Below are 12,383 nucleotides of genomic sequence, written 5' to 3'. Positions count from 1 at the left end.
TGAAGGGAAGAAGCCCTTCCCTACAGCCTCCCTTGCGGATGATAGGTCAACCGCTGCTCGATCACGGCTGGCAAACAAATTATGGGGAAGAATGAAAAAACGGTGAGAGTTTTACCGCCTGAACTATGAAGCCAGGCAGCAGCCACTGATGACAGTTCTGCTGTGTTTTCCTTTAGGGTATGTTACATGCTGGAGGGTGCTGCTTTCTGATTAATTTCAGCAATATACAGGCTTTTTTTTTTTTTTTTTAATGTTAGGAATTATCTGTTAGCACAGGGGTCCCAACCCCCAGGCCATGAACAAGTACCTGTTTGTGGTCTGTAAGGAACTAGGCCGCCCAGCAGGAGATGAGCAGCGGGCCAGCATCACAGCCTGAACTCCGCCTCTTGTCAAATCAGTGGCAGCATTAGATTCTCAGAGGAGCTTGAACCCTATTGAGAACTGCAAAAGTGAGGGATCTAGGATGCGTGTTCCTCATGAGAATCTAATGCCTGATGATCTGAGGTGGAACAGTTTTATCCCAAAAGCACCGCCCTGCCTGTCCATGGAAATACAGTGTTCTGCAAAAGCTGTCCCTGATGCCAAAGAAATTGGAGACCGCTATGTTAGGGAATTAGGGTTCAGGAGGGAGAGAGAATATTTTTGAGCTTGTTTAGGGGTTCTTTCATATGAGAGAATATATTCCTTTATAGCAGAGGGTAAATCTAAGTAGTACATGGTGTTGAGTCTAGTCTCTTTCTTTGCAGTTAGCAATATAATTTACAAAAAGAATTCAAATAATTGTTTTAGCCAAATATATATGGTGGGTATGGATAAAGGGAAGTGGGAATGGGGGTGGTAAAGTAGATCTCATAAAAAGAGCTTTAGTTCATGGAGTTTATCCCACCTTTCACAGGAATATATATTTAGTGTTTTGTTTTGTTTTTTTAATGTGGCTACTGAAACCTAATGGGAATGCAAATAGAACTTTTTTTTTTCTCAAGTGTTCCAAGACCTGTGGACGAGGGGTAAGGAAGCGTGAACTCCTGTGCAAGGGCTCTGCCACAGAAACCCTCCCCGAGAGCCAGTGTACCAGCCTCCCCAGACCTGAGCTGCAGGAGGGCTGTGTGCTTAGACGATGCCCCAAGAACAACCGGCTACAGTGGGTCGCTTCTTCGTGGAGCGAGGTATGGTTTAGAAGTCACTGCTGGGTCAGATCGAGACCATCCTAGCTAACACGGTGAAACCCTGTCTCTACTAAAAATACAGAAAATTAGCTGGGCGAGGTGGCAGGCGCCTGTAGTCCCATCTACTGGGGAGGCTGAGGCAGGAGAATGGCGTGAACCCAGGAGGCGGAGCTTGCAGTGAGCCGAGATTGCCCCACTGCCCTCCAGCCTGGGTGACAGAGCAAGACTCTGTCTCCAAAAAAAAAAAAAAAGTCACTGCTGGAGGTTTCTTGAGATGCTCAGCTGACCTGCTAGCATCTAGGCTCACAAAACTCCTTTGTGTTACACACATTGATACCAAATGCCTGCTAATTGCCAGTTCTTCTCTCCTGATTTCTTTACGAAACATTGCTAAAGCACCCCCACATTGATCAAGCCTATGTCTGGGCAGTAGGGGCGCAAGACTTCATAAAGCACACGCAGAGAACCATGGCTAAGTTATGCCAAGTGCCTTGATAGAAGTCTGTAATTTTGTGGGAGAGCTCAAGGTTCACCGGAGCCGGACTGCGGGAAGAACCCTTGTCAGAAGAGACTTTCTAGGGAGCATGGCCTGAAAGATGAGCAGGAATCAAAGCAAAAGGGGATTTGGGGCAAGGTTGTCCCAGACAGAGGCTGCAGCCTTTACACAGGAGTGATGACTGCACATTTAGTAAAGAAGGAACATGGGATGGGGTGGAAAGATCGTGAGGGCCTTGGGTGACACACTAGAAATATATCTCTCAAATACTGGGGAGTAAATTTTTTATTTTTGAGAAAGGGTCTTGCTCTGTTGCCCTAGAGTGCAGTGGCACAATCTCAGCTCACTGCAGCCTCCACCTCGCTAGCTCAGCTAATCTGCTACCTCGGACTAAAGGCAGGCACCACTACACCTAGCTAATTTTTGTAGAGATGTGGTTTCACCATGTTGCTGAGGCTGGTCTTGAACTCCTGGGCTCAAGTGATCCACCTGCCCCAGACTTCCAAACTGCTGTGATTACAGGCCTGAGCCACTGCACCCAGCCTAAAAGGATATTTTTCCTAAAAGGATATTTTTGACCCTTATCATGTTACCTCCTGTGTGTGAGAGGTTGGGTAAATTTAAAGGGCAATTATTTGCTGTACAGTGGTTTTTCCCATTAAGCTCTGAATCCTTTTCTCTGACCCTTACCCTCCTCAGCTCGGATTCCTAACTCCTCAGGCCTTAGGTAGACCTGGACCTATAAGTGTGTAACCCTAAACCTGGAAATCCTTTTGCCCATCTTGCCTTTCTCCTGGACTCCACACCCGTGTGGCATCTCAAGGTCCCTTTTTTGTTTTATAAGGCTAATGATCTGTGTGATTTGGGGAAAGTCACTTCCGTTTTCTGAACTTTGGTTTCCTTACCTATAGCATGAGATACTTAGCTGCTGTATCAAGATCCTTGAGTGAGTGTGGTTGACCTTGTGTAATCCCATCCCTCCTGTTTCATGTGGATGGTGCAACCTTATGTCAAACTGCCTCTGTTCAGAAGATGTGATCCTGGCAGTCTTCACTTTTACACATCCTGTCTTGGTTCCTAGTGTTCTGCAACCTGTGGTTTGGGTGTGAGGAAGAGGGAGATGAAGTGCAGCGAGAAGGGCTTCCAGGGAAAGCTGATCACTTTCCCAGAGCGAAGATGCCGTAATATTAAGAAACCAAACCTGGACTTGGAAGAGACCTGCAACCGACGGGCTTGCCCAGCCCATCCAGTGTACAACGTGGGAGCTGGATGGTATTCATCGCCATGGCAGCAGGTGGGTACAGGCCAAATGAGGAGGTGTCTATTCAAGTGAGATGTCGAAAAATGAGGCATTCCATCTGTTAGTGGTTGTCCAAGTAGAAACAGTTAATGGCTCCAATTCTGAAGGCAGAATGGGTTTTGTTCTTTGGCCATCTCTGCCCATGTGGCCCTGGGCAGGTAACAATCTGTAAACCTCAGTTTTCACATCTAGAAAATTATTATTATCTGGCAGAGTTGATTTGTTGTTGTTCATCAGAAAATGTGTGTAAAACACTTAGCACTAGGCCAGTTAGACGCTCCTAATGTTGGTCCTTGCTGTTGCTACTGAAACTACCACTCTAGTCTTTCTGTTTAGAAATGCTGCTCACAGCCTTTACTCATTTGGTTCTTACATCATGTTTCTGAACAATGTAATAGCTAATATTTGTCGAGCTATTACTATGCATGGTGCTAAGTACTCCTATTCAGGGTAGTATGGTCCCTAAAGCTCAGAATGTCAGGCAATTCAGCCAAGGATACTTAGCTTTTAAACTTATCAGATGCTAGAGGCACCCTTCTTTTCAGAAAACTTGGGTGAAACTTTAGCTAGGATTGGTGTGTGATGCGGTCCTTCCAGCATTCCATCCAACAGATGTTGTTGCACAGCTGTTCAGAGGACTCAGGTGCTACCCACCTCACCATTAATCACAGAGTCCGGGTAGAGGTATAAATATGTACATACGTTATCTATTCGGGAGGATCTGGAAACCAACACATGGATGAGAGGAAAGGAAATTAGCCTGATTGTCTCTGGCCAGGCATTATGCTAGGTGTTACACATATTGCTGGGGATTTCTTTTAAAAATTGACTCTAATAAGTTTACAGACAGTTGCTACCCGGCCAAATCTGCTCCCCCAATACCTGCCTGTTTTTATAAAGTTTAAATGGAAAGTAGTCATGTTCATTTGCTTAATATATTGACCACAGCTGCTTTAGTGCTACAAAGGCAGTGAGGAGTACTTGCAACAGAGGCCATATGCCTATACAGCCTGAAATATTTACTATCTTGCCCTTTACAGGAAAAGTTTACAAACTCCTAGTTTAGATAATTTGATAACAAGACTTGCCCTCAAATTTTAATTGAGATAGAAACTACAGTCAATTATAATGCATATGTACATTAATGTGTATGTACATTTTTCTTAAATGTAGTAACTTTTTAAAATAAGAAAAATCCGTTTAAAGGGCTACATTTTTCCCTGGTTTTCCTTTTGTTATGAAGTATCTTTGTAACTTTTTCATATGGCTGTCTGGAAGAAAGGCAGTTGAGTTGTCTACTTTTGAAAATTTTTAATTGCATACTGAAATCCACGACTTCTAAGAAGCACCAACTCTATCATGCCAACTCAGAATGTGGCTGGGCACCGAGGACCTAATTCCAGAGCTGTCTCTGACCATTTCTTTTTCTATCCCAGTTTTGAACTATGTCCTCCACTATTGCAGCTGCACAGATTGTCTGGAATTCTTTAAATCCTGTGATTAACTCCCTCGATGTGCCTGTATTTGTTTCTGCATTCTTAGAGCAGCTTCTGTATTTCTGGAGCTTCTCTTCTTTATGAGTGAGTCACTTAACTGGGAGACACACACTCTTGGGCTAGATAGATAGCATTTGCCTAAAACCCTTCTAATCAGATCAAAGGGATCACACTTGTTAGGATAGATGCTGTGGACTGTAAGCACATGTGCCTGGCTCCAGCCAATCTGTTTCATCAGCAGGCATCTTGGTAATGTCATGAAGCATGGGAATTCCTTCTGTTTGATGTCACTGACCTCAGCAGAGTGTTTCTGACTCCTTCCTCTTCTCTCTCCTGCAGTGCACAGTCACCTGTGGGGGAGGGGTCCAGACCCGGTCAGTCCACTGTGTTCAGCAAGGCCGGCCTTCCTCAAGTTGTCTGCTCCATCAGAAACCTCCGGTGCTACGAGCCTGTAATACAAACTTCTGTCCAGCTCCTGAAAAGAGAGGTAAAAGGCACCATGCTCCAGTCAACTTTACTAGTGTTGAGATAATTTTTTCAAAGCCTACTTTGTTGGTGGTGCAGCCTGTGACATTGTACAACTCTAGGGTGAGCCATTCGCCTGAGGTCTATGTGACAGTGCTCCCTGGAGTTGTATAAGGCACCACTCTGGGGGAAGTTCCTGTCCAAATGATCTTTTTCAGACAGTCTCACTCTGTCATGCAGGTGAGTACACAGCTCACTGTAACCTCCGCCTCCCGGGTTCAAGTGATTCTCCTGCCTCAGCCTCCTGAGTTACTGGGATTATAGGTGTGAACCACCACATCTGGCTAATTTTTGAATTTTTAGTAGAGATAGGGTTTCACCATGTTGGCCAGGCTGATCTCGAACTCCTGGCCTCAAGTTCTGGGTTTACAGTCACAAGCCACATGCCCAGCCTATCCTAGTGATCTTGTTTGCATGGGTCTGAAGGGAATATTTAATTGCCACAATAATGCTTTTTAACTATTATTAATTTGAAAGTGGGAACATAAAGGTGAACAAGAATAGCCCTCAAGGAGCTCATATTTTAATGGAGGAGACAACTACAATCTGTATATAAAGATGTTCATATTTGTTGAATATATAAAAAATTCAGAAATCAAAAGTAATAGTCATCAGTGAATATGTATTGCCCTAGGACTATACCTAAATGTTTTCTTAAAGTTAGTTCAAGGGAAGTGCAGTGAGTACTGACAGGAAAATGGAAAGTCTGAGTAAACTGTACCATTCTTCACTATTTAAAGTAATCTGACAAAGATAGATAGCATTTGCCTAAAACCCTTCTAATCAGATCAAAGGGATCACACTTGTTAGCCTAATCTGCTTGCCTCATGCTAAAGAATCTTGCACAAGAACAACAACAACAAAAAGCTCTGTAGCAGTTACTCAGAGCCGGATCATCCTAGTCCATGCTGGCATACTACATACGGAAGAAACGAACAAGCAGTCAAGTTCTTCCAGACTCTGTCCTCCTTTCTTCACTATCAGTGATTTCTCATTTCCACCCTTAATTGCCAAAGATTCAGCCTAGAAGGCCACCAGCACCCCCAACGACAATGCCCAATTATGAAATTGCCCAACAGTATCTCCTGGACAGGATGGGGAGAGTCAACATGCACGTATGGCCCAGGGAGGCCATTTGTCTTATTTTTTGCTCACCTAGCACCTAATACCACACCGGGTACACAATAGGTACTCAATAAGTCTTACATGAATAAATGCATGGGTGTATGGCTACATGAAAGATCGTGTGAAAAGTGCTGTGAGGTCCTCGATCTTGTTCAAAGCCAAGTCACCAAGCACCTTACACTCTCCTAGGGATGAAAGAATAGAGCTGGGTCCTCTTCTTAAAAGAAAGCTACAACAAGAAGTAAGTGGTGGAATATTCACAGTGTTACAGTGATGGTCAGTTCTACCTGTGGTGCTGGAATGAGGGGAGTCATCGGGTGCATATGAGAAATGGCTTATTAAAAGAGGAGCTTGGCTGAGTGCAGTGGCTCACACCTGTAATCCCAACACTTTGGGAGGCTGAGGCGGGTGGATCACCTGAGGTCAGGAGTTTGAGACCAGCCTGGTTAACATGGTGAAACCCCGTCTCTACTAAAAATACAAAAATTAGCCTGTAGGCCTAGCTCCTGGGGAGGCAGGAGGATCTCTTGAACCCAGGAAGTGAAGGTTGCAGTGACCCAAGATTGCACCACTGTACTCCAGCCTGGGCTTTTTTTGAGACCCTGTCTCAAAAAGAGGAGCTTCTCTCTGTGCCTCTTGGCTGAGTCAGGTCCCTTTTGGAAGAATAAAGGATACAAGCCCACGTGTTTGTTCTGACCCAAAAATGTGGCCTTCAGTTTACTAAGTTGAGGATTTTCTCCCATTCCCATCACAAGTATAGGGATGATGACATGCTTGGCAGGGTGACTACTATGAATGTCGTTTGAGTGTACTTTCTGGCTGTGAGTTTTCAGGAAACATTAGTGAGCAGTAAGGAGGCGCATGGTGACAGAAGATTCCATTCTTTGCCTCTTCTCTGAGTCCCCCACTGTGGACCAGGTACTCTGCTAGGCACTGTGAGAGTTTCCTCCCCTTATAGTCACTTAAACTAGACCCTAGAGAAGACCATTCTGCCCATGGTGGCATCATCCTGTCATCCAGTATCACCAAACAGCTTTGTTGTCCCCCAGATCCCTGCCCATACTGAGTGCCAGTCTAGGGGCAGTCATTGTATACCATCATCAGTGTGTGATGCCTTATCTGGGTTATCTTGGTTGGATCTCCACCTTGGGGAAACCATCCTTATGAAACCATCCTTATGGTTGCACTGTACATATTATATGTAAAATTCTCTTCAGGAAAGAGAGAAGGCCCTACAGCAGTCATACCACCCAGAGACTTGTGTCACACTGCATTGAAACTGGTTGTTTACATGTCTGGAAGCTGCCTGGGCTGCAGACTAGTCATATTAAGTTAAGGATGAGCAGGCACTCAATACTAATAAGCTGCTCCTCATGAAATCCCACATCTTCAGATGGGGGCAGGCAGCATTGTATGGTGGAAAGAGCAAGGACCCTATAATCATAAAAATAGAGTTGAATCCACACTAACTTGACACTTAGTAGCTATGGAGCTTTGGGCAAGTTTTGAACTTTCTGAGCATTCATAAAACCGGGAAATAATGCTTACTTTGAAAGACTGTTTTGAGTATTAAAGAAGGTAATTCAATTTTTCACACATTTCTTTAGTGCTTACTATGAACCAGAAACTGTTCTGGGGTCTGATTAGAAAATAAACAGGCACGGATCCCACCTTCTGACAAGCTTGCTTCTAAATGGAAACAGACAACAAATCAACCAATTAACACACAGTGTCAGAAAGTAAAGTAGCAGGGGTGAGGAGATAGGAAAACAACTTCAGATTATAATCATCAGGCAAGACCACTTGATGATTTAGCACTTAAACAGAGACCTCAAGGAAGGTGAGCCACATATGGATCTAGGAGGAGAGTGTTCCTGGCAGAGAGACCCCAAAGTCCCCGAGGGAGGAATATACTAATCTAATTGAGGAATGGCACAATGCTTGGAGTACAAGAAACAAGGTGAAGAGTGGTTAAGCAATACATGAAAAGTGGTACTGGAGGCCTTGTCAGTCAGTGTAAGGATTTCAGATTTAACTCTGAGTACGATGGAAGCCAATGGAGAACTTTGAGCAGAAGAGCAACAGGATCTAGCTTACTGGCAGTTAAGGTGAAAGGAGTACAGGTTGTCTAGAGTAGAACAAGGACTTGTCAACTCTGCCAGGAAGCGGATGGAGGAGGTTCCACTAGAGCAGTGGCAGTACTGAAGACATTGGATGCTGGGTGCATTTTAAAGATTGAGCCAAGGGTATCTGCTGATTGCATGGAGAATGTGAAGCAAAGAAATGATTCCAAGGTCATCTTCAATAGTGTAAATGAAGTACCTGACTCACAGTAGATGCTCAAACAACCAGCTGTTAGTAATTATTATAATCAAAGAAAGCACTTACTTATACTGACAGAATAGTAATATATCTCACTTCTGCTGCCTGACTTACATGAAGGGGGTGTGTAAAAAGGAATTTTAGGCAGAAGAATCAAGGCTTGAAGAAGGAACTCTAAGCATTTCTGAATTATGTGTAGTGTAGACTCTAAATATTTTTAAAGTCAAAACTGTGCCTTAAAAATACAATAAAATGGGCTGGGGGTGTGGCTCACACCTGTAATCCCAGCACTTTGGGAGGCTGAGGCAGACCGATCACCTGAGGTCAGGAGTTCAAGACCAGCGTGGCCAACATGGTGAAACCCCCATCGCTACTAAAAACACAAAAATTAACTGGGCGTGGTGGTGGGTGCCTGTAATCGCAGCTACCCAGGAGGCTTAGGCAGGAGAAACATTTGAACACATGAGGCGGAGGATGTAGTGAGCCGAGATTACACCATTGCACTCCAGCCTGGGCAACAAGAGCAAAATTCTGTCTCAAACAAAACAGTGAAATGACTGGGCCCTTGCTCCTACAACATGCGCTTATGTTTACATACCCCATTCACATGCATTTTCTATCTCCTGAGGACCATCTGAGTAAAAATTCCTGCGGTACAGTAAAATAATCACATCTATCCTGTTCATTGAACAACTAAAGAAATTAGAAAGGACTGGTGTTGACTTAAATTCATTTACTTGCAAACTGGTTGAGATGGACTTAAACCTACACAGAACGTTGGAGACCCAGGTTTTTCAGTTAATCTCAACCCATTTGCAGGCAAATTAGGTGGCTTGACTCCCAATATATCAGGCTTCTTGCTCCTGAAATTATAGTTCGTGGACCAGCAGCACAGCCTCCCTTAATGCTCCCCTCTGACAGCCCTTCTGAATCAGAACCAGTGGTACAACAAAATCCTTAGGGGATTCCTAAAGCACCATTTTAGGGTATTTCCCTGAACACTCAATTCCATGGTAGCTCTCAGGCTACATAGGGAGGATCAGACATTGATCTTGGATTAGATGTGACATTTTTTAAAAACAAATCATTTAATTTTGCTAATGGTCACAGTCTTTTCTTGGCATCTAAATCCTGCCCCTACCTCACCCCCCTACCAAAGTCCCAATGTTTAATGGGAAAAACCACATAGAGGCACAAGGGAGGGGGGCCCAAGACCTTTGATCTGTAGGCCCTCACCTTAAGAAACAGGTGCTATGTTAATATTAATAAATCATAATATGCAAATCACCAAAGGCTGGGCCCGGTGGCTCACAGCTGTAATCCCAGTACTTTGGGAGGCCGAGGCAGGCAGGCAGATCACTTGAGCTCAAGAATTCGAGACCAGCCTGGCCAGCATGGTGGAAAACCCCGTCTCTACTAAAAATACAAAAATTAGCCGGGCTTAGTGGCACATGCCTATAGTCCCAGCTACTTGGGAGAATTAGGCAGGAGAATCGCTTGAACCTCGGGGACAGAGGTTGCACTGAGCTGAGATCACACCACTGCACTCCAGCCTAGGTGACAGAGTGAGACTCCATCTCAAAAAAAAAAGAAAAAAGAAAAAGGATAGACACCCTAGCCAACATGCTAAATGTATTTTCTTATTTTAGAGGATCCATCCTGTGTAGATTTCTTCAACTGGTGTCACCTAGTTCCTCAGCATGGTGTCTGCAACCACAAGTTTTACGGAAAACAATGCTGCAAGTCATGCACAAGGAAGATCTGATCTTGGTGTCCTCCCCAACACCGTAGGGCCAGGGGCTTACCTTTCAACCTCTGGAGAGACCAGCTGCCTTTGAGACCAGGAGCTGAGCACCAAGAACCATTTGTGAGTGCGGCTGTGATGAAGGAGCCTGCTCTGAGGAACAGACAGGTTGCCAGTAGGCTCCTATTTCAATTCCCTGAAGCACGTGGTACTCTGAAGCACTTGAAAATGGGAAGCGATGACAAATCTGACTTTAAAAAAAATCTTTGATTTGCACTGTTACATACAAGAAGTGGTGAATCACACTGAGATATGTTGATTTGGGGAGAGACCCCCTTTTGAACTTCAAAGGGTTCAAAGGCAAAGACATCTGTTTTAAAAAGGTCCTTTATGACTTCAGGTCAAAGACTGAGACTCAGAACTTTCAAATCTGGATGGAATACCTTGCCTAACTGTTGCGTGGAGTTCACAGTTTGACTAACCCTGTGAACACCCAAGCCAGGAGTTCTATGAGAAGCCAAATGGTGCTCGCAATTGTGCTTGCTGCTGGACTGGCAAGCTTCATGTTATGTTTATTTGGTGTGTGTGTGTCTTTGTTATTTTGTGTAAACTATATTCTGCTTATAGAAAGTCTCTGAGACTAAAATTGACAACTTGAAAAGTATTCCAAGGAATATTATGAAAATAGGGCAACATGGACTATTTAAGATCTCCACGTAATTGAAATTCATGCAAGGAAACAACTCATAGAAAAGATAAATATGGATGCTTTTCACATGTTACCAACCTCATAACTTTTGGTGCTTGCTGAATCAGTCCATGAAAAGCTACAGCCCGCTCTTTGGGAATGAGACTTGGCAACATACCCATTTCTGGTATTTAAAAAATATCTAGGAGGAGCTAAATGGCAAAACAGCAGTGTTGTGAGGGAAAAGGGACCATCATTTATAATGCTCTGTACATACTACCAGAGCTGCTTGGAAAATTAAAGACCACTTGTGGCTTTTTCCTACCAACTGATATGTTTAAATTTGCCCTAGGATTTAGCTAACAGCAAAAGAAAAAAAAAAGAGAGACAGAGAAAGGAGGAAACAGTGGTAATAAAAAAATCTATCTGTCTTCTTGCTATGTTAATATTAATAAATCATAATATGACAAGACCCTCACTGAATAAGAGTATTTTCAGTCATCAGAAGCCAGCTGTTGGTAGGCATTAATGAGTTTAAAATTGTTCTCAATTGAAAAAAATCACACTATTTTGCCAAAACCAAAGTAATTGTAATACTGTGTCCTCCTGTAATTTTTTGAGAAGTGGTTATAAAGGGCATATTTACATAAATTCTACTTTATTCCTCAACTTCTTTGATGAATGTAACCCAATTTTACTTCTTTAAAAAGTCTCAATTCAAGCTGGATTAGCCAGCTCAGCATAATCAACTAGACAGTGGTTTGTTAAATTTAGCAGCATACTTTGTTCCCATTCTAATTAAAATCATGAGTTCTTGAATCCCAGAGAAATAATGCTTAGGAACTTCTCTCAATCTGCTTGGCTTGGCCTAGAGGAGTGGCCATTTTATCAACAGGAAAAAAAAAAAAATTTCTCTACTACAACCCCATTGCCTTCTGAAAAACAGCAAGTTATTTCTTTATATAATTATCATTTTATTATTTTATGGAAAATTAATTTATTAATAGCCTATTATGTGTTCTCACTTGCTTCTCTAAGTAATATTTTGAGAAAAAATGTTGAATAAAACCATGGGTTATAGAGAAAAGTCAAAATATATGTGTAATATTTAATTATTTTATAAGTTTTATAATAAAGTATTCCATTTCTTTATCTTTGACACTTGTTAAGTTCTTGAATAAGTTAGTGAAAAGTCAGTAATTTCAAAGGTAATTTAACTGTATAAATGTCAGTCAGGACTCTTAGAGAATGGTTGGGTGCAGTGGTTCACCTCGGTAATCCCAGCACTTGGGGAGGCCAAGGCAGATGGATCACCTGAGTCCAGGAGTTCGAGACCAGCCCGGCCAACATGGCAAAACCCTGTCTCTATTGAAAATACAAAAAAAGTAGCCAGCTGTTGTGGCGCATGGCTGTAGTCCCAGCTACTTGGGAGGCTGAGGCTGCAGTGAGAGGAGATTGGGCCATACCACTCCCCGCTGGGTGACAGACAGAGACTCTGTCTCAACAACAACAAATCTTAGA

At 43.2% G+C, this 12,383-nt stretch overlaps 1 protein-coding gene across 4 annotated transcripts in view; it reads left to right on the top strand.

The window, feature by feature from the left end:
* ADAMTS18 (ADAM metallopeptidase with thrombospondin type 1 motif 18) overlaps positions 1-12,021 on the top strand; it is a 152,965-nt gene extending 140,944 nt beyond the window's left edge. For 3 of the 4 annotated variants that reach the window (XM_054453617.2, XM_054453618.2, XM_063654105.1), the window contains 4 exons: positions 984-1,166; positions 2,744-2,956; positions 4,798-4,945; positions 10,080-11,782. In XM_054453617.2, the coding sequence (XP_054309592.2) occupies positions 984-1,166; positions 2,744-2,956; positions 4,798-4,945; positions 10,080-10,195 (660 nt within the window). In that variant the 3' untranslated portion in view covers positions 10,196-11,782. Of the gene's footprint in view, positions 1-983; positions 1,167-2,743; positions 2,957-4,797; positions 4,946-10,079 lie in introns of all 4 variants that reach the window. The other variant, XM_063654104.1, reaches the window with a different exon arrangement.
* Positions 12,022-12,383: the final 362 nt, after the last annotated feature.

The sequence above is a fragment of the Pongo pygmaeus genome, chromosome 18, assembly GCF_028885625.2.
Source record: "Pongo pygmaeus isolate AG05252 chromosome 18, NHGRI_mPonPyg2-v2.0_pri, whole genome shotgun sequence".
In the NCBI taxonomy this organism is placed as follows: Eukaryota; Metazoa; Chordata; class Mammalia; order Primates; family Hominidae; genus Pongo; species Pongo pygmaeus.
This window is presented reverse-complemented; position numbering and strand designations above follow the sequence as displayed.